General features: G+C 40.6%; 2 protein-coding genes across 3 annotated transcripts in view; one reads left to right on the top strand and one right to left on the bottom strand.

Moving 5' to 3' along the window:
• The window catches only part of ACACA (acetyl-CoA carboxylase alpha), a 279058-nt gene that overhangs the window by 247385 nt on the left and 9966 nt on the right, over positions 1–21707 (bottom strand). The window lies entirely within an intron of this gene.
• On the top strand, positions 1062–15490 carry CE1H17orf78 (chromosome E1 C17orf78 homolog). The gene is given in 6 exon segments (XM_053212634.1): positions 1062–1217; positions 3208–3338; positions 8438–8651; positions 9639–9757; positions 10201–10311; positions 13560–15490. Coding segments are annotated over 6 exon segments (711 nt in total). The 5' UTR covers positions 1062–1159; the 3' UTR covers positions 13638–15490.

Below are 21707 nucleotides of genomic sequence, written 5' to 3'. Positions count from 1 at the left end.
AGTAGAAAGACTGCAAAGACTCTTGACTTAGGCAGAGGATCTGAGTAGATCTTCACTTCTGTTGTATGATCCACCTATCTATGCTATCACAAAGTCTACAGAGTATACTAGATATATATATACTCTTTGCTAAAAGATACAATTTTAGAAAAATTTTCAGGGGCACCTGGGTGGCTCAGTCAGTTGAGCGTCTGACTCTTGATCTCAGCTCAGGTCATGACCTCACAGTTCATGAGCTCAAGCCCCATGTCAGGCTCTGTGCTGACAGCATAGGGCCTGCTTGGGATTCTCTCTCTCTCTCTGCACACCCCCCCATAAATAAAACTTAAAAAAAAAAAAGAAAAGAAAAATCTTCAATAGTCATCTGTCTAGGAAAGCCTTCCCAAACTTCAGACAGAATCACTCTCCCAGTGTTCTTAGCACTTCCTCACCACCTCTCAATGCAATAGTCATGGTGCAATGTGGTCTACCTATACTCACTTCACTATTCGGGGGTGTGAAAATGTGAAAAACTCAGTAGGTATGTTTGTGCTAATGCGAGTTTATGCATGTAACTGAATAAATTCTAGGGATTATTTGTTTGGAATTCTCTAGTTATAGAGGAGAAAACTGAGATTTAGAGAACTCAAGCAAGTTTCTCAAGGTGACATAGTTAATAACAGGGCTTACACTAAAACCCAATTCTATCAATTCCTAGTCCAGTGCTCTCTACCATATAATTCACTAACTCATTCAGTCCTAGTTTCCTGCTCTATTCTTGAAATCACCTTGCTTAATAGAAATCTCTACATCTCTTAATGTCAGTGTATAAATCTGTAAGCCTGTGTCAGTGAGCATGCACGTGAATGTCTATGTGTCCATCTGCAAGCATTTGCAAACCTTATTACTGAGTGTTTATGTCCTTCATTCTAGGGAAACCTCTAGGTAATTACAGTTCCTTATGTTGGCACCAGCAGTGAAGTCGGAGGAAGACTTTTTGAGTCACTCATTAATAGGAACATTTGGTCCTCTCTCCAATCACCTCTATTACTAGGTCTTAGGGAATGGGGCAAAACAGGGTGGAACCAGACTCTCCCAGGGTCAAACTTGGTTCCAGGGCAGTAAGAGCACCTAGCATGAAAACTAAGGGGCTATTTAAGAAGCATGTGCTCAAGCTAACATGGATACCATCTTGGTTTTCAGCCTAATCATTATATTCTGTGATGTTAGCAAGAAAGGTAAGAACAGGGAGCCTGGGTGGATCAGTCAGTTGAGTGTCCAACTTCAGCTCAGGTCATGATCTTGCAGTTCGTGGGTTTGAGCCCCGCATTGAGCTCACTGCTGTCAGTGTTGAGCCAGCCTTGGATCCTCTGTTTCCCTCTCTCTCCTCTCTCTCTCTCTCTGCCCCTCCCCCACTCACTCTGTCTCTCTCAAAATAAACTCTAAAAGAAAGAAAGAAAGAAAGAAAGAAAGAAAGAAAGAAAGAAAGAAAGAAAGGAAGGAAGGAAGGAAGGAAAGTATTTCTGTAACCTAGTATCTAAGAAAATCCAGAGAGCCCTAGAATGTGTTTGCGGGTCCATTCTACCAGATAGAAATAAAGCCACTACTCAGTAGGTGATGTTTTACGGTCATCCCCCGTATTCTCTTGCTTCTAGGCAGGACTGTAACTTATTTAACTCAGATAGTTGTTTCATGGTGAGAAGTCTTTAGAGAATGTGATGCATCCTTCTGTCTTATTCATGTAACTAACATTGAAAGTCCTCTCAGTGATAGATGGCTTTCTTTACTGGAGGGTGCTGTCACAGTTTCAGTATTATCAACACCTAAGACTCCCAAATTCATAACCCTTATAAGATGCTGTCTTTCTTTTTCTAAGGTGGTACATCCAAACAGTTAGGGATGCTCTTAGGATAGGAAAGGTCCGAGTAAGGGTGGGAGGGTGGAATGGTACCATTTGCTGCTCTCTGATAACTGTTTATTTAAAACATGGTTTTTTTCAAAGTGTCCAAACATTTCATCTCTGAAATTACCTAATCAGAGTTAAGGCCAAACAGTCAAGGTGCAGCATTCAAAGTGCAGTTCAGTACATTTAACAGATGAAGAAAACTCACTACACCTTGTGAGTTATGTGTCGAAAGCATAAACTATTACCTATATGGTTTCATGGAAAACTGAACAGATACCTTGTTCAAAGTTACATTTAATAAACTTTCAAAAGGGTTTGGGTTTTGTTGGTTTTGTTGTTTTGTTTGTTTTTGTTTTGTTTTTTTGAGGCCAGGAGAGAGGGGCAGAGCGGAAGAGAGAGAGACAATCTTAAGCAGGCTCCATGTTCAGTGAGGAGCAAGATGTGGCACTTGATCTCACAACCCTGGGATCATGACTGAAGCCAAAATCAAGAGTTGGATGCTCAACTGACTGAGCCACGCAGGCGTCCCTCAAGAGTTTTAATATAAGAAAGCAGGGGCTCCTGGGTGACTTAGTTAAACGTCTGACTTTTGATTTTGGCTTGGGTCATAATCTCATAGTTTGTGAGATTGACCCCACGTCGGGCTCTGTGCTGACAGGTGGAGCCAGCTTCGGATTCTTTCTCCCTCCCTCTCTCTGCCCTTCCCCTGCTTGTGCTCTGTCTCTCTCCAAATAAATAAATTAAATTAAAAAATATTTTAATATAAGAAGGCAGAGCAAGGAGAAGAGATAAGCAGCGCTTGAAGGAATGGGTTGATTAGTCTTTTCATTAACTTATTAATTTCATTTAAATCAATTTCACCTTTTCTTCCCCCTAAATGTAATGGATTGGTACTCAGTTTTCTTTGAGCTAGGCTAACTCCTACTTGTATATTGTTAAAATCTTTTATGTTTATTTTTTGAGAGAGAGGGTGAGCGAGCGAGCAGGGGAGGGGCAGAGAGAGGGAGACACAGAATCCAAAGCAAGCTCCAGGCTCCGAGCTGTCAGCACAGAGCCTGATGTAGGGCTCGAACTCACAAACTGCGAGATGGTGACCTGAGCCAAAGTCGGACACTTAACCAACTGAGTCACCAAGGTGCCCCTAAAATCTTTTTTGATAGTGTTTGATCTCCCCAATTGCAAGTTATATGAGAAGGAACTGTATTCCTTTGCATCTCCCTCTCCAATACTTGTAATTCTAAAGAGTACCCAATAAATTGTAAATCCTGACCTTTTTTTTGTTTCTTCCCCTCCCACGCACCCCCCCGCCCCCCACCCCGGCAAACTCAAAGATAGCAGCTGCCATGTGGAAGAGCTGCCTGGGCTCTTCCCAAAGGATGTGAGAAGGGATGTGCTAATGCAAAGTAGCGAATGGGCCCTTCCTGAAAAATCATTTTGTCATTCCAGATACTCTGTACCTTTAAAAGAGGCCCATCTCCCCTATTCCCAGCCCAGATCTTAAATATCTTATTTTTAAAAAAAATTTAATGTTTTATTTTTGAAAGAGACAGAGTGCAAGCAGGGGAGGGGCAGAAAGAGAGAGAGAGACACAGAATCTGAAGCAGGCTCCAGGCTCTGAGCTGCCAGCACAGAGACTGACACTGGGCTCAAACCCATGAGCTGTCAGACACTCAATCGACTGAGCCACCCAGGCGCCCCGATAGGTCTTCTTTTGAGAATGGTTGTTTGAATTTAATTTATATTGAATGCAGACCGTAAAATACTTAAACTGCACAGATTTACAGTGAAAAGTGCTGATAGTGTGGAGCCTGCTTGAGATTCTCTCTCCCTCTCTCTCTGACCCTCCCTGCTCGCTAGCTCTCTCTCTCTCTCTCTCTCTCTCTCTCTCTCTCTCTCAAAATAAATAAATAAGCTTAAAAAAAAAGTTTGATAGCTATTACTAAATTACCCTCCATAGCAGTCACTCCATTTTGCATTTCTACCCACACTGTGAGAACGCCTGTTCCCTCTCAACTGCTGGGCAATGGTTCTTGACATCAGCCTTAAGTTTCTCTGCTCTGCCCTCCTTTCCTTCCCCTACCCATTCTTTCTGTCTGTCAAGTAGTTTATGGTTTTGGCAGTTTCCCTTTACATATAGGCAATCCCCTCAATGCTACTGTTGCACTGCTGGAAAAATAAAACTTGACACTTTAGAGAAACTGAGGGTTCCCAGGCAGAATAATGGGAAAAAAAACTTTAAAAACTACAATCTGTTTAGAGAACTAGAGATTGGCAAATAAGTGGATTATTGGGATGTGGCCTAGGTACTGTAAATTATATATCCTCACATGACATAAATGTTTTCATTCCCCTGATTGTGCTTTCTAAGTTCATATGGTAACAATGTGGCAGGGGGGAACCCTCTTATTAAAAGGTTAAAAGATTCTAGCTCAGTTGGTTAATCGTCCAACTTCAGCTCAGGTCATGATCTCGTGGTCTGTGAGTTCAAGCCCTGCGTCGGGCTCTGTGCTAACAGCTCAGAGCCTGGAACCTGCTTCAAATTCTGTGTCTCCCTCTCTCTCTGCCCCTACCCCACTTACATTCTGTCTCTGTCTCTCCCTCTCAAAAATAAATAAACATTAAAAAAAATTTTTTTTAAAGATTCTGATAGTGTTTGGGGGTTTTGGTCACTTGATATTAATGTAAGGTAATTCAACCAGATTGTTTTCCTCCTAACAGTTGACACGCCCCCTTAAGTCAATGGCAGGTATCAATAATAGTGAATTTAAGTCATTCTGGAGTCTAGAGCCCTCTCTACAGGGTGGATTTTATTTGGATATAGTGTGCATTGTAGGACTCAGACAATTAAGGGAACTTTTTCTTAGAAATTTGGGACAAGGAAACCTGGGAGATTAAGGGGGTGGAGGGACGCCAGAGATCAACCTGATGTAATTCAAAAATTTTCCCTGGGTATGTTTCTTCCTCCTTCCTTCATGGCATGGTGATTGCTTCCTGAATGCAGAATTTAAGCTAATACCCTGCACTATGTGAGTCAGTCAAAGAGTTTAAATGGATGTTTATGGATTAGTTTGCAGACCTAATTGTTATTCACAAAACATTTCTATGGAACAATGATGAATTCCAAACAACCAACTTATGAATGGACTTGTGAAATAACACTCATTTAAAAATGTGAAACTACCTATTCTGAATTTAAACTTACATTGAATGGCAGGATGTCAGACTCCAAGTAGGGTAGAAATAAAAATTAAATAAATGGTCAAATATACAAGGTCGTAAAAGAGATGCCCTCTAAAATTACAACACTATGGTTGACATCAGTCTGCACAGAAAGCTGTCCCAGAAACAATCAGAAGACAGTTTGTGAACATGTGCACAGAACAAAATAGGAATTTGAAACTGTAAGGATGAGAATGTACTACAACAGTTAGTTGTCAGAAGACGTGGTTCAACATGGAATGTAGAAAAATTTAAGAAGAAGACTATTTATTACTGTTTATGGAATTTGGCCAAGGAAAAGATCCTCTATTACAAATATTCTAAAATTTCTTTCTGGTGGAGAAAGATGACTCATTAGGTCTTTATCACTGATAATTTATACTATCTAGTTCTTATTGCTCAGATTCTGTATTAGTCAAAAAATTCTAATTAGATTTCAAAAGAACCTATATATTTAGAACAGGGTACCTAGAAGAGAAAAATCCTACCTGATCCATTTAATGGATACATTCTCCTATGTAATTTTTTAAATTTTACTTTATTATTATTATTTTTTTAGAAAGAGTAGGCGTGCACAAGTGCAGGGTAGGGGCAGAGGGAGAGAGAGAATCTTAAGCAGGCTCCATGCTCAGTGAGGAGCCCAATGGGGGCTGGATCTCATGATGCTGAGATCATGACCTGAGCCGAAACCAAGAATCAGACACTTAACCAACTGGGCCACCCAGGCACCTCTCCTATGTAAGTTTTTTTAAAATGTAGTATATAGATTTAGTATATCGATTGGCTCTTTGGAATTTGATTAGTGTGAACTAACTCCTAATGATTGTTTACCCCATGTGACACTGGGGTATAGAAGGAATATCACCAAATGTTTATTCTGTTATTAATGATCATTTCTGACAAGTTACTTAATTTCTCCCAGTGCTTAGTTTCTACAGCTGTAGAATAGATTTGGCCAGATGATATAATTTCTAGATATAAAAAGGGAGGTTCAGGTCTGAAGCACAAACTCAACAGAATTATGTAAGGCCTGCCAAATAAGCTCTTTATATTATCACAGAAAAATCTCCAAGAGAGATTTCCATTTAAATATATATATACCTAATGTTCCTATTTAACATAAATTCTTTTATGATAAAGTAAAGCATCATCTCATCTCCTAAATTATCCATTTCATACATTTGGAGTTTGTATGCCCTTAAAGGGGCATTCTTGCTCAAATATCCTTAGCTAAAGAAAAAGTAATACTGCAACTCCAGCATCACTGGGAATGGAGTGCTTGGATTTATAGATGTCCTCCACCTAAATGCTCAATTACCTAACAGATGAGACCTACAAGAACTGCCAACATAGATGGACGTTAATTTCGAAGCTTAGGCAGAACTGAAAATACACTGACAGATGAAGCTAATTTAAGTAGACTCTGAAACAGGGACTCCAAGGAGGTAGGAAGACATGCCACATTGAAATACTATTATCCCTGTGGCTAGAGGGCACAGTTCTACTAGAGGATCACTAGGTATTTCCTTCTCTTTCAGTCATAATATCACAAAGTTTGCAAAGTGTTTTCACACCCGCTTCCTCATTTTTGTTTCTGATCTTCACATTACTCCGAAATAGGTAGACCAAGAATTACTTTATTATAACCATCTTACCGAGAAAGGAAACCAAAACATGGAGCACTTATGTGACTTGTCCAAAGTGAGATTTGTTTATCTTCCATCTCCTCTGTCTCATGACCACGTTATCACTTCGGAGAACTGACTGGCACCATGCTGAAAATACTTCATATAATTTCCTCATTTTTCCTTTTGAACCTGTTTGCTCTCCATCTCTGCCTATCTTTGCCAACACTGTCTTCCTGATTAAAGTGAAATCAGGGACTATTCCTTCCTTTGTAATTTCATGTGCAGTGTCCAGTACTCTGGCCACTGGCCTCTGAGGTCAACAACTATCATTTTCACATGGACTTAATCAAGACTTGGGAAAGTAACTTAGAAAAGTCAAGTAGGACTTACAGACCTTAATTTAATAAGCAGTGATAAGACACCATTAAAAATGAAATAGGAATGAACCAGTGTTTGAATTGGAGTAGGTCAATTCTGGAGCCAAGTGAAGTTAGTACCAGACAACAGCCAGAATCCATACATGTCTCAACACTTCCACAACTGGTTTAAGTCACCATCGTCTTTCATTTGGATTTCTGCAATAGTTTCCTAACAGGTTACTCTGCTTTGACCCTTGCCCCCTATAGTCTAACATAGCAGTCTAGTGATCCTTTTAAAAACAAACTCAACCATCACTCCTCTGCTCAAAACCTTGCCATGGATCCCCATTCAATCTGAATAAAAACCAAAGTCCTTAAACTAGCCTCCAAGTCTCCTGATATAGGCCCATTTCCTTTAGAAATTTCGTCCCCCACTACAGTGCTCTGTACTCACTCCATTCCAATCTCACTGGCCTCCTTGTTTTTACTCTAAAACTATAATATGTCAGACACACTCATTCTGCCTCAGGGCCCACATCACTCCCCCTAGGTCACTGCTTTCCTAGGCCTGTGCTTAGCCAATCCCTCACCTCCTGTAAGTCTTGGCTTACTTCTTATTTTTTCAACGAAACTAGCCTGTATCACAGGTTGCCCAGCCACTGCCCACTCCCACCCCCAGACTGCTCCCTTACCTTGCTATGCCTTTTTTCTTTTTAGTAGCACTTACTCCCTTCTAACATACCATAAAGTTTACTGTATTTATTGTCATCTGTTTCCCAGTCTCCCCTCAACCTTCCCTCCCTGTTGCTTGTTCCCTTGCTCCAATGCATCCAACTGATATAGCCAAAGGACTGAAGCAGCCCTGGTACAGAATAGATAGCATTTAAAAAGATTTGCTTTTTGAAAGAATGAAATTGAGGAGTGCGTGAAGCTGGGTGGTCTTTCCTTCTTCCAGTTCTCTCTGCTTTCCCCAAACTGCTCTCAAAGTAGTTGACTTAGACTCTAGTCAGACAGACTTGCAGCAGTCATTAAGGCAAATTATGGTATTTCACATCATCCCTTGGACTTTGGAGCCAACTTTTTTAAAGGAGAAAACTTTCAACAGTGTTACACCCTCCATTGTTATTATTACAGGCTGAAGAATGATAAACAAGGTATGGTCTACTCCCTCACTCTGATCCTACGTTAGTTAAAGCCTCATGGGGATTTAGTCCATATCTCTTACTAGTATCTCTGTCCTCATTTATTCTTAGCATATTTTGTGTCCACACCCTAAACCTATGGACAGATCAATGGGGCCACATTAGAAGTTTAGTATCAGCTGGGTAGAGATAAGGTTTTGTCAGGTACAACAAAGGCAGGATGAAGTTTTCTTGGTTGTCTTTTCATTGCTTCTTTCTTGTTTTATAGCTTGTTTACCAGGGACCTCCCAATGTAAGGTCTATGAAGTGATGGGGGCTGCATCAGAGACTTTTCCCACCACCAACTCCATAACTCTTGGGAATAAAGAAGGAGAGAAAACTACAAATATTGACGATTTTTCTAGCCCTTTGAAACAAGGTACAGAATAAGTAGGGGTGAGACAAGAACAGAAAGGAAAAGAAACATTTTTAGCCCCAACATAAGTTTGGGTCTTCTAGGATTTTTGGGGGGGTTGAAAAGTTACATGGAGTTTACACTAGAAAAATCACTCCATTTCTTATGGAAAAAATCACCTTCTCTATAAAGAAGATCCCAGAAATAGTTTGACACCATTAATAAGCTTTTACTTCCACGCAAGTGAGCCTGCAGCCAGATTTAGGGACAGAATGAATTGTATTTGTGTGGTAGGTGATTCCAGCAATTTCATGTACAGGCAGACAACATTTAAACACTAAGCATCATTACAGTGAGGACAACAACCAAGAGCATATTTTCATCTGCACTGTTTTTAGGAAATGGCTCTCCCTAAATTGGCCATGACACAAATTCTGTAGATTTCAGGTTAGGTTACATCCCAGTTTCAACAGGAGAAACGTAAATATAACATTAATAATAACAATGCATGTGAACCACTTGCCCCAAGTTTGCCTTTTGACCCAAAAGCAATGCCAATTCACCTTTGTTCCTCCTCATCCCTTACTAAAGCCGAGAGGAGCATGGGAAAGGTGATTTTCTAATCACACACAGTGCGTCAGTCAAGCACAAGGGGAGAGACCCTGAGAGGGAGTTGTTGAAAGACAAGTTCAGAACTGCTGTGCACCCACCCCTCTTCCTCCCCTGAAAGCAATGCCAAGAATCATTCCTACTTGGTTATGACAAATCTCAAATCCCAGAGAAGGGGACTTATTGCGAAGAGGCTGAAAAGAAGGTTAGAGCAGCACCCATGATGCCTACCCCACTCCTGACTCTTGAGTCTGAACTAGAAATCCAGTCTATTGCCTCTGAATCAGGCTGGGCCTAGTAATCTGAGGAGCCAGAAGACCTTCAAGTCAGAGAGTCAATCACTTCCCTCTCTCAGGTTCTCTCTTCTCCCTCTTCTACTCGTCTCTCTCCTTTTAGACATAGAGGAGAATCTAGAGAAGAGGCAGAAATGGAGTACTGTGATCAAATTTCTGATTGCTGTTACCCTGTTGTTTAGTGAAGTCGCCATTATAGTGTTTGCCGTTTTTGAAGTCCCTTGCCCTGTAAGTTTGTTGATGTATGGAGTCCCTGGACTTGATCTATAAAGACTTTCTTCTGTTCCAAAGGCAGGTTGGCATAATGAAAAAAGCATGGACTTTGGAGTAGACCTGCCACTCACACTCACTAGGCTGGGTGGCTTTAAGAAAGTTGCTTGACTTCTCCAATGTCATTTGGCTCATCTGTAAAATGGGACTAGTGATATTAGCTTCTCATGGCATTTTTAATTAAGATCCTGTGTGAAAGGCACCTGGCACATAGAAGGTGCTTGCTAAATTTGAGTTCCTTTCCTCTGTTGTATTTGGACATTCTCTCAGGAGGAAAGATCCAATGGGACTGAATATTTTCTTTAAAAAAGATGATTTTCTTTAAATGGCCTGACAGGAGGTTTGGAAGATAACCAAATGCATACAAGCCACCTGAAATTAACACCATTTTCTCCCTTCAGGGCCAATGCCGAGGAGCCAGAGAGCTATGCCAATGCCAGAGGTTGTGCAGAAAGCAAAGGAAGGAAGGCCAGGAACCTGAGGCAGCTGAATCCCAGCTTGAATTTCAACCCAAGAAGGAAAGTGGTCTCTGTAGGGTTTACGTCTTTTGCTGGGAAAAAATGAGGTTAATATACACATGCTGGGAGACAGGAAGTTGTTTCAGTTATGAAGCAAATGTTGCTAATTCTTTTATGTGTCAGGAAATAGGTAGGTATTTGTACTACTGTTTTGTTTTCTTAACATCAGCCCAGCCATGGGCACCTGGGTGGCTCAGTCAGTTAAGCGTTCAGCTTTGGCTCAGGTCATGATCTCGCAGTCTGTGAGTTCGAGTACCGTGTCAGGCTCTGTGCTGACAGTTCAAAGCCTGGAGCCTGCTTAGAATTCTGTGTCTCCCTCTCTCTCTCTGCCCCTCCCATGCTCATGCTCTGTCTCTGATTCTCAAAAATAAACAAATGTTAAAAAAAAGTTAAAAAAAAAAACAAAACAGACATCAGCCCAGCCATAACAAAATAGGGTACTTATTGAAAATACATTATTTCTGAGCCTCAGCTACAATCAATCAGAATGTCTAGAGTGGGGCCAGGAATCTTACTTTTAAGATTTTTTAAAATATATTTTTTAATGTTTATTTATTTTTGAGACAGAGAGAGAGACACAGAGAGCAAGAGAGAGGCAGAGACAGAGGGAGACACAGAATCTGAAGCAGGCTCCAGGCTGTCAGCACAGAGCTTGACATGGGACTCGAACTCATGAGCCGTGAGATCATGACCTGAGCCAAAGTCAGACACTCAACTGACTGAACCACCCAGGCGCCCCTTTACTTTTAAGATTTTTAACAAGCTCCCTAAGTAGAAGTGGATTTACTGTGAAATTAATGAAGCTTAAACTTCAGGCCCCATGGGACTTGTATAAAGCTTGTATCTAACTTTGTATTTTTAAAATTTGTATTCTTTTTCTTTAAAAAGGGTACCCTCAAATTTTATGAGTTCAGAACCCACAGCATACGTATCCATCCCTGCTCCTAGGTAACACTCATATATACAACAAAGTTTAGGAACCACCGCACTGCAAAGTTTGAATACTTAGCAAAGCAGCTTCTTTCCTCCCAGCCCTTGGGTTTCCTGACAGCATCATAAGCTCATATTGCCCTCTGGGGTCTAAAACAGACACAACACCACTGTTTCAGCATGGCTGCTTTAAAGCCAGTTTCCCTGCCAGAAGTGTACTCAGCCTTTCAATTCTAGACAGTGATGTGTGTCTTCTCTACAACATCCACAATCCTTGCTAAGATGAGGTCTCTGATACTTTTAAAATTAAAGATGGGGGCGCCAGGGTGGCTCAGTCAGTTAAGCATCCAACTCTTGATTTAAGGTCAGGTCATGATCTCACAGTTTGTGAGATCAAGCCCTGTGTCAGGCTCCATGCTCATTCATTCTCTCTCTCTCTCTCTTTCTCTCTCTGCCTCTGCCCTGCTCACCTTCTCTCAAAATAAATTTTAAAACTTTAAACAAATAACCCAGCACAGTGTACTAGAAGCTGAATAAGTTCTGGAGATCTAACACATAGCATAGTGATTATAGTCAACAATAATGTATTATATACTTCAAAATTGCAAAGAGACTAGATCTTAAATGTCCTTACCACAAAAAGAACCAATAATTATACAACATAATAGAACTGTTACAATGGTAATCATATTGCAGTATATAAAGGTATGCAGTCAACATGTTGTACACAAACTTACACAATGGTATGTGTAAATTATATCTCAATCTTTAAAATTCAAGTACAGCAGGGGCTCCTGGGTGGCTCAGTCAGTTGACCATCTGACTTTGGCTCAGGTCATAACCTCATGGTTCGAGCTCTACATCGGACTCTGTGCTGACAGCTCAGAGCCTGGAGTCTGCTTTAGATTCTGTCTCCATCTCTCTCTCTGCCCCTCCCCTGCTCATGCTCTGAGTCTGTCTCTCAAAAATAAATAAAACATTAAAAAATAAATAAAATAAAATTCAAGCACAACACTCTTTTCACCTAGGCATGCTATCAGAATATTTTTAAAATTTTTTTTAAGTTTATTCATTTTTGAGAGAGACAGAGCGTGAGCAGGGGAGGGGCAGAGAGAGAGAGGGAGACACAGAATCCAAAGCAGGGTCCAGGCTCTGAGCTGTCAGCACAGTGCCCGACGCGGAGCTCGAACTCACGAACTGTGAGATCATGACCTGAACCAAAGTCGGACGCTCAACCGAACAAGCCACCCAGGCACCCTGGTATCAGAATATTTCTTATCACAGTGCTTCAGGTACCCAATGCCAACTTACTTGTCACCTCTGGTGTAGGTTAATATTTTCTATAATTCTGTTTCTGCTAATCTTGGATGATGAGCTAGTGTAAATTAGTATGATTTAATCAGATGACGTATATTCAGTTATTTAATCTGCATTATCATTTCTATTATTAAGCACTGGAAGATATAGGCCTGAACGGTAATCAAAAGTCTAGTCCAGAGTTAGAGGTAACCATGCAGTAGCAACATGGATTGAATTTCTCTCATCAACAAAATAAGCTACTAAATGATAAAGGAATTAATAAAAAGAATAAGCAATTTTATAGACATTACCTCATTTGAGCCTCACAAAAACTGTGATAGTTAGAGTAGGTATCAGCATTTTATTGATACTTAAACTCAGGCTCAAAGAGGTTTATATGACGCACAGCTGGTAGAAACAGAACTAAAATCTGGGTCTTTTAGTCCTATACTGAAATTTACTGAAAGCCTTCTATGTGCCAAGTTCCTTACATTTAAGAGGCTCATAGTCTGTATTCATAATAGCTCAGCATCTAGAAAGTACACAGAAAATCAGATGGGACATGGAATCAGATATACCAAGAGTAGAATGGGATTAGTAAAAAATATTTGGTCCACAGAAACTCAGATCTGTCTCTTTTCAAACACAGTGAGATTTTGTGGGTCTGATTCAAGAAATGAAGTAGAATCCCTGTACATCTGGGATCCAAAGTAGATGCACACTCAGGGCCTTTTCCATTCAAGGCAAACAGGTTAAGCAAGGGGTGAATGGGCTCTTTGCTAGAGGGTTATAGGGCCCAACCAATTGTAGGTTCTCATGCATAAGTGCACCTTGCTGATACTTTCTCAGTGTAAATACAATAACTTTTCGTAGAATTACTGGCTAACAAAGAGGCAAAATGATGTGTACTTGGAATTAAATGGGGTTTTGTATTAAGCCATCTCTTTGTTGGTACATGAAGAAATACCCATTTGCATCCTTCTTTATCTCTCATATTTCCTTTCAATCTCTAGGTTGGATGAGATGCTCCCAAGTCATCAAGTCCAAAGAGAGCTGCAGGGATCACTGTCATCCATGAGACATACTTCTGAAAAGTTCTTCTCTGCTTCACACATTGAATGGAGGATACTACACTGACTTCTCCCTATTATTAACCAATGTCGGCAGGTTCTTCTGAATTTTACACTCATATCTTCAGCGAGGACATTACAAGCAAACAGCAATGCCAGACCAATGAAGAAGGAGCCTGGGCTTAACAGTCAGACTTACTCTCATGCCACTGCTATTGACTTAGCCACAAGCCTCTGAGATTCACTCTGTCCATCCACCAAAAATGGGTATCTTTTCATCCCATCCAATGAGAACAAAAAGTCTTCCCTCTGAGCACTATGAATGGACCCATTGCTCTCTTTGACAAAAGGTTTAAACATGCCTCCAAGGAAGTGGGCAAAGCAGCCACTAGTGTGGTACAGTTCACTAACTCCTCTGTTATCCTCACAGTTCATTTCATGCTCACTGGCTCTCAACCAGCTTAGGGTGGGGGATTCCTGTGTTCCCAAGCTGATGTTCATAGGGTTATGCCTTAACCTCTGCCACCACATGTAGCTATCCACACACTGGTGAGGGGAGTATAACCCTGAGCATTCCAGAAGTCCTCCTTCTAAGTCATCCCCAAGGGGCTTAGGGACTGCATACAAATAGGACACACGTGAGGTCTCCTGATAATCCACAACTCTTCCAAGTGGGCCTGACATTACACCCTACATGTAACGGTGAGCTGTGTATATTTTGAACAAGGATTCCAGAGCAAGACAACTATGATGATCTTTCTTACAAAGCCTCTGAGAAAGTCTGACCTGCTCAAGTAAGAGTCTGGTGAGGAAGCAGGACCAGCTGATGTTAAAGGGAACAGGTTAAAAAAAAAAAAAAAAAAAAGGAACACCAGGAGGGATAAACTGTTGTTTTGCTTTTATTATAAGTGTCTTGAAACCATTCCATTTCACTTTGGTGAAATGTACCTGTGTTTCTAAATTAATTGTTTTCTTAGTTCTCTGGTAAAAACCACACACAAATTGTATCCTTCTCTCTTTCACTTCAAGTACCGTCCAAAAAAGTGATTCTCAAAACAATACCAACAAGGGAAAATATCTTGCCCTGAGCCCTGATTTGAGATTCAAGTGGATCCTGGAAGAGATGGAACAGATGCAAAGCATGGAAAATGAAAGTTTTGCAAATACAGTACGTAGAGAGGACAGAGCACTGGGGCTGCTGTTTGGATAAGTGAGTATGTTATTTGCATCCCACCACTGATTCATAACATCGCCTCCAGTTTATCCTGCCATCTGTGGCTCCATCTAACCATGAGATGGTAGGGGGCAGGGGAGGGGAAGCTTGCTCCTTCCCCAGACCACCAGGAAGGACGATTAAAAAAATATTCTATACTTAAGAAGCTTTTGGTCTAGGACGGATGCCTACATTCATCTTCACCCTTCCCAGACTCACCCACGGCAGAATATCCTTTAACCCAGAAACATGAGGTTCCCCAGGAGGCAAAAACTGTAGCAAAGTTTACCCTTCTTAACTCTTCTGCAAGAGTATAATTGGGTAACATCTGTACTGACTTTATAGAAATTCACTGAGGGAGGGCGCCTGAGTGGCTCAGCAGGTTAAGCGTCCAACTCTGGATTTTGGCTCAGGTCATGATTTTACCCTGGTCAGCCAGATATCAGGCTCTGTGCTGACAGTGTGGGGTCTGCTTGGGATTCTCTCTCTCTCCCTCAATCTGCCCCCCCCCCCCACTCAAGCTCTCGCTCTCTAATAAATAAACTTAAAAAAAATTCGCTGATGGAATAAAAATGGTTTATTTTGCTTTGGGAACAACTGGTTTCCTCCAACAACGCAAGGTTCCTCTGAGGATTTTCTAACTCCCTAATTAGTTAACAGTTTTGAATCCCAATTACCAGTAGGGATCTTTAAAAACTGAGAGATGGTGGGTGGGGCGCCAAGGTGGCTCCTCAGTTGGTTGAGTGTCCGACTTCAGCTCAGGTCATGATCTCACAGCTCATGAGTTCAAGCTCCCACATCAGGCTCTGTGCAGACAGCTAAGAGCCTGAAACCTGCCTTGGATTCTGTGTCTCCCTCTCTCTCTCTGCCCCTCCCCCACTCACACTGTTTTCTCTCAAAAATAAATAAACATTTAAAAATAAAAAAAAAAACAAACAGAGATGGGAGAGACAGAAGGGAAGGGAGAACTCTCACATGGACTCTGGGATGTGAATTTTAGTCTGTAGATCCTTTCACAGCAAGGCACGGTTCTCCCTGTTACCACTAGAGGCTCAGTTAGACTCAACTTAATAAAACACTGTTTCTAAGGAATGCCAATTATTCCTCTGGGAAGTAACAAGCCAGCACGATTTTTAACATTTATTTATTTTTGAGAGACTGAGATACAGAGCGTGAATGGGGGAGGATCAAAGAAGGAGACACAGAATCCAAAGCAGGCTCCAGGCTCTGAGCTGTCAGCACAGAACCTGATGTGGGGCTCAAACTCACAAACCATGAGATCATGACCTAAGCCGAAGTCGGACGCTTAAGCAACTGAGCCACCCAGGTGCCCCAAATCAGCACGACTTTTATTGCAAATTCATTCTCATTACATTACCACACATTGTTTCTTGATTATTAAAGTGCATTCTCATTATAAAAATTTTTAGGAAATACTGGAAGGCCAAAGAATAAAAAAAACAAAACAAAACAAGAAATTATACCTAATCCTTCCTCCCAGGGATAACCAGCTAATACTTTGACACATCTCTTTATAGATATTATAAATATATACACATACATATAAAAGACATGATTCACAAATATCTTATTCTGCATACCATTCTCAACTTGTCCTTCTTTTGGGGCACCTGGGTAGCTCAGTTGGTTAAGTGTCTGACTTCGGCTCAGGACATGATCTCACCATTCGTGAGTTCAAGCCCGGCATCGGGCTCTGTGCTAACAGCTCAGAGCCTGGAGTCTGCTTCAGACTGTGTGTCTCCCCCTCCCCTGCTCACCTTCTCTCTCTCTCTCTCCCTCTCCCTCTCTCTCTCTCTCTCTCTCAAAAGTAAATAAACATAAAAAAATATTTTTTAAACCTGTCCCTTTTTTGACTAACATATTACTGGAATGTTTCTAGTTGGCACTTTTTTTTTTATTTTTATTTTTTAAGTAATCTCTATGCCCAAATGTGGCTCAAACTCATGACCCCAAGATCAAGAGTTACATGTTCTACTGATTGAGCCAGCCCCTAGATTTTTCTTTCTTTACTTTTAAAGAAATCTCTACACCCAGCATGGGGCTTGAACCCACAACTCTGAGATTAAGAGTCACATGCTCTACCAACTGAGTTAGCCAGGCACCCTAGCTGGCACAAGTATTAAGTCATGCTGTTTTTCAAGTCTTAAAGTTGAGAAGGCTGGAAGTCATTCCACCTTTTTGAAGGGCCTAAGTAACCCCAATACTTTCTGACAGGCCCACAGATTAAGGTGGGTAATTGCTTAGGACAGAGAAGGCACATTCACAGAAACCTCCAACTTAAACTTTTAAAGGTATTACTGAATCACATTAATAGTTGCAACTGTGTGTTAAAAGCATAACTTTGTTCAATATAAAGACTTAAAATATACAATTTTATATCCCTGTTTTGCTGTTTCTTCACTTTAAAATTTCTTTTAAGTTTATTTTGAGAGAAAGAGAGAGACAGTATAAGCGGGGGAGAGGCAGAGAGAGAAGAGAGAGAATCCCAAGCAGGCTTTGCACTGTCAGTGCTGAGCCCAACACGGGCTCAAATCCACAAACTGTGTGTGAGATCATGACCTGAGCCGATATCAGAAGTCGGATGCTTAACTTACTGAGCCACGCAGGCACCCCGTTTCCCCATTTTTAACCTGTGATTCATTTATATACCTGTGATCTCAAAAATCAAAGCGACCTATTCTCTGGACCTGAGAAAGGCCTTGAGCAGGCCCTGAGCACCCCTCCTTTTCTCAGTTACTAATTAGAGAGGGACTTAAGGAAGGCTCTATCCTAATCATTCTCTATCCCCACCCTTCTTACTTTAGAGCTTCATTAAGCAGTGTTTAGCAGATTCTGACCTTGAGCATTTTTCCTATGTTTATGTCCAGAAATAGCCATGTTCCAAGGAAGAGTTGCTGTATGTACTTATGACTAGGAGCTAGGAATCCTTCTTTTTTTCTTTGCCTTGGACAGGTTGACAGTCTTATGGCCCCTCCCTCCCTCCCCCTCTGATCCTCCACTCCTGCATCCATACTTCCCCTCCCCTCTCAGAAACGATTCTATTTCTGGAGCTCACAAGATAGATAGAGTCACCATCTATCTTTTTATGTACACTGTCTAGTTCTTATGCTTAAGGCCTGTAGTTGCTGTGTTAATTTGTCTATATTATTTTGAATCCAACCAACAAAGTACTATATTCATAGCAGACACTCAAAAAAAAATGTTGATAATTTCATAGCACTAAATGGATAGCTGAGGGTAGCATAACTTTCTAGAAGAAAACAAGGTAATCTTTATTTTTTTGAGGTATCTTTATTTTCAATCAAAACTGCTTTTGGTTACCAGGTAGATGCAAACCAATGAGAGGCCATCCTAGAATTGTTGGTAACATTTGAATTCATCTCTCTGAACTTATATTGTTTTCTCTCATATTTATCTCTTCATCTTTCTTTCTCTGTTTCTTATTCTACCACTTTGCTTTTTCCTTTCCTTATTTAGTGACCTGACTTACCAGGCATCTAATAGCAGAAATTTCCTTTAATCTGAATTCCTAGGGAACTTGGACCCATACCTATAGTTAAATTTCAGGTTTCCAAAGCCTTTTAACTAAACTTCCTTAATGTGGTACCATGTAGCAATGGGTGAGCCATGGGTTGTAATGCACAAACTTTTACCAGACTTGTGAATTTGCGCCACCCAGTGGCTGAAGTTACTAACTTCGTCCTCTGAAAAAAGTGGGCATAAATAAATGTAAAATAAGCAAATGCAAACAAATGTGAAGTCTGTACATATTACTGGCCTAAAGGGGGGGAAAAAGCATTCTTAACAGTCACATTCTGTCCTATTTTAAATCTATTTTCTAAAATTATTATGAAATAGGATGGAGAAGAATATGTTTAGAGGTATAGTGTCATGGCATCCACATAATAAGATGATGCTGAGAAGACTCTCCAAGGATTTATTCAGGTCACTACTTCTCCCTAATGTACCAGAAAAGAAGAGTAACAGTGCAGACTATACTATAAAGTCCTTATTGCTCCCTAGAAGGATCAAACATTCAACAGAAGAGACACTGAATTCATCCCCAGGTTTTCTCCTGCTTGCTTATAACCTTTCCCTTTTTTCATTTGGTTTGTTAGTCCTTTTTTTTTTTTTTTTTTAAGATTTTATTTTTAAGTAATCTCTAAACTCAACGTGGGGCTTGAACTCACAACCCTGAGATTGAGTCGCATGCTCTACTGATTAAGCCAGTCAGGCACCCAAGTTAGTCATTTTTATTGAGTTATAGAAGTCTGTATTCTTGGTCATATTTTTGGACACTAATCCTTTGTGAAACATGCTATGATCAAAAGTGTATTTCTAAGATGTTATTCCTCAACATGCAGATTTACACATAAACAAACAACTTTCAGGCTCTGAAGCTCTGGAAATCCCATTTGGCTCCACGAATTTGTTTTGACTTTGCCTTCTATGACTGCATTTAAAAAGTTATTTGAGGGGCGCCTGGGTGCCTCACTTAAGCATCTGCCTTCGGCTCAGGTCATGATCTTATGGTTCATGAGTTTGAGCCCCATTCGAGGCTCTCGCTGTCAGCATAGGGCCCACTTGGGATCCTCTTTCATCTGCCTCACCCCACCCCTGCCCCGCTCAAAAATAAATAAACTTAAATAAAAATAAGTTAAAAAATAAAAAGCTATCTGACACACTTAAAACTCCCACAAAACTGAACATATTTCTTAGAAGGATTTCAAGGACTCCCATCTTGAAGGACTCTGCTTTGCCAACCCATACATGACAAAATAAGGTAGCTGGGTTGTCGGAATGTTCCCACCCTATTCAATTCTTTATGGCTGGAAGAGAAAAAAAGCAGGTCTCACAAAGCTACTACTACCTGTCATTGTCTTATTCTGAAATTAAAACAGCTAAGTAATGCACAGGTTCAATTTCAGAATGATTTATTTAGATATTTTTTTCCTAGACATTTGTAAGGACTCCACAGTGTTGAAAAGAATTGCAACATGCAGCAGCAATAGCTAAACTCTTTGGTCTATTTTCCACTAAAAAGCACAGAGCTCTCCAGGGTAAACCATAAAGTATCTTTGCCCAACATTTTTATTTGCCTAAGCACAGGAAAGATGGACTTTTGACAGAACATAGTCCATGTGCCAGAGTAACATCACATTAGGGAAGCATGGCCTCCTCTTCTGTGTTGTCACTGTTTACCCTTTCCGCTCCCTTCTTCCCACCTAGATAGGAAATAATTTCCCATATCTATACTTTCAATGAAATCCTTTGTCTCCTACCCACTTATTCTTCCTGGGGGATTAAGGATTAAAAGGATACCTCTTATCCTCTAACTGCAGATAGTAGCAAGAGCTAACATTTCCTCCACATCCATCCTACACCTCTACTACATAAGAATAAAGGCTCTGTCTTCTGCTAAAGTAATGTTAGGAAAACAAGTAGGTTAAGGAGCACATTGCTGGCCTAAACTACCACAAGGGCCTCTATTTCCTCATGGTTGCTCTCTTGCCTCTCTGCACACGGTTCTCCACCCTGTAGCCAGAATGAGCTTTTCAACATGCAAATTTGATCGTGTTACTCTTCCGCTAAAAACTATCCAGTGACTTCCCACTGCTATCAGGACAAAGCCCAAAATCCTTAAACAGCTAAGGCCCTAAATAGTCTAGCCTGTCTTCCTCTCCAGCCTCATCTCCCGGCATTGTTCCCCATACTCTAGTTTTGGCCACAGTGGCCTGGCTTCCTTCCTGCTTGTCTCAGAGACTATGATGTTCTCTGTGCCTCATACACTGTTTCCACTCCCTTAACCTCCGCCTTCCCCTTCCTTCACTACTGTTTGCCTATTTAACTCCTACTCATCTCTCAGATATTGGCTTAACAGCCACCTACTTCATAGAGCCCTCCTTGACCTCCCAAACTCCATTAGGTTTATGGTGTAAATTTCCTCCATGGTATTCATCTGTTTGTAATTGTTTTCCTGTGGCATTTGATGGGAGCCTCTCTCATAGGTGAGCTACACTAAGAACAGGGGACCATGCCTGTTTAACTTACATCATGTCCCTAGTTCTGCAGCTGTGTCAAGATTCTAAAGGAATTTTCTCATATTTTCTGCTTTTAATTTTTATATTTTTATTTAAATATTTAACCCATTTGGAGTTTATCTTGATGTGAGGTACACACTGGCATTTATTTTTTCCAGATGGTTATCCAATTGTCTGCACCGTTTATTCAGTAGCATACCTTTATTATATATTAAATTTCTATATTTATTTTGGTATACTTCTATACATTTTATTCTGTTACATCTGTCTTTCCATATGCTTGTATAACTGGTAACTTTTTTTTCCCAAAGAGAATTTTTTTAACCTTTATCTTTGACTTCTCTGTAATATTTGGCACTGTTGATGAATTCATTTTCTTTGATGTACTTTAGTGCTATATTCCTAGATTACTGAGTAGCTAAATAAACATGTACTTAGGGAACTAACAAGTCAGGGGCAGCAAAATAATAGTAAAGAAGATATAAGCAGAGAGGTCACCAAAGGAAAAAATTAGAACTTTGTTGGAGTCTCCTTACACACACTTTATATCTTACAACATTTTTATTTTAAAGATTAAAAAAATTTTTCAAATAAACTCTATTCCCAAAGTGGGATTCCAACTTACAACCTCAAGATCAAGAATTGCATGCTTGGGGTGCCTGGGTGGTTTAGTCAGTTGAGTGTCTTATTCTTGATTTTAGCACAGGTCACAATCCCAGGGTAATGGGATCAAGCCCCACGTCAGGCTCCATGCTAAGCATGGAGCCTGCTTGGGATTCTCTCTCACTCTCCCTCTGCCCCTCTCCCCTGCTCACG

The sequence above is a fragment of the Acinonyx jubatus genome, chromosome E1, assembly GCF_027475565.1.
Source record: "Acinonyx jubatus isolate Ajub_Pintada_27869175 chromosome E1, VMU_Ajub_asm_v1.0, whole genome shotgun sequence".
Classification (NCBI taxonomy): Eukaryota; Metazoa; Chordata; class Mammalia; order Carnivora; family Felidae; genus Acinonyx; species Acinonyx jubatus.
The sequence above is the reverse complement of the archived record's forward strand: the minus strand, read 5'-3'. Positions and strand labels throughout refer to the sequence as shown.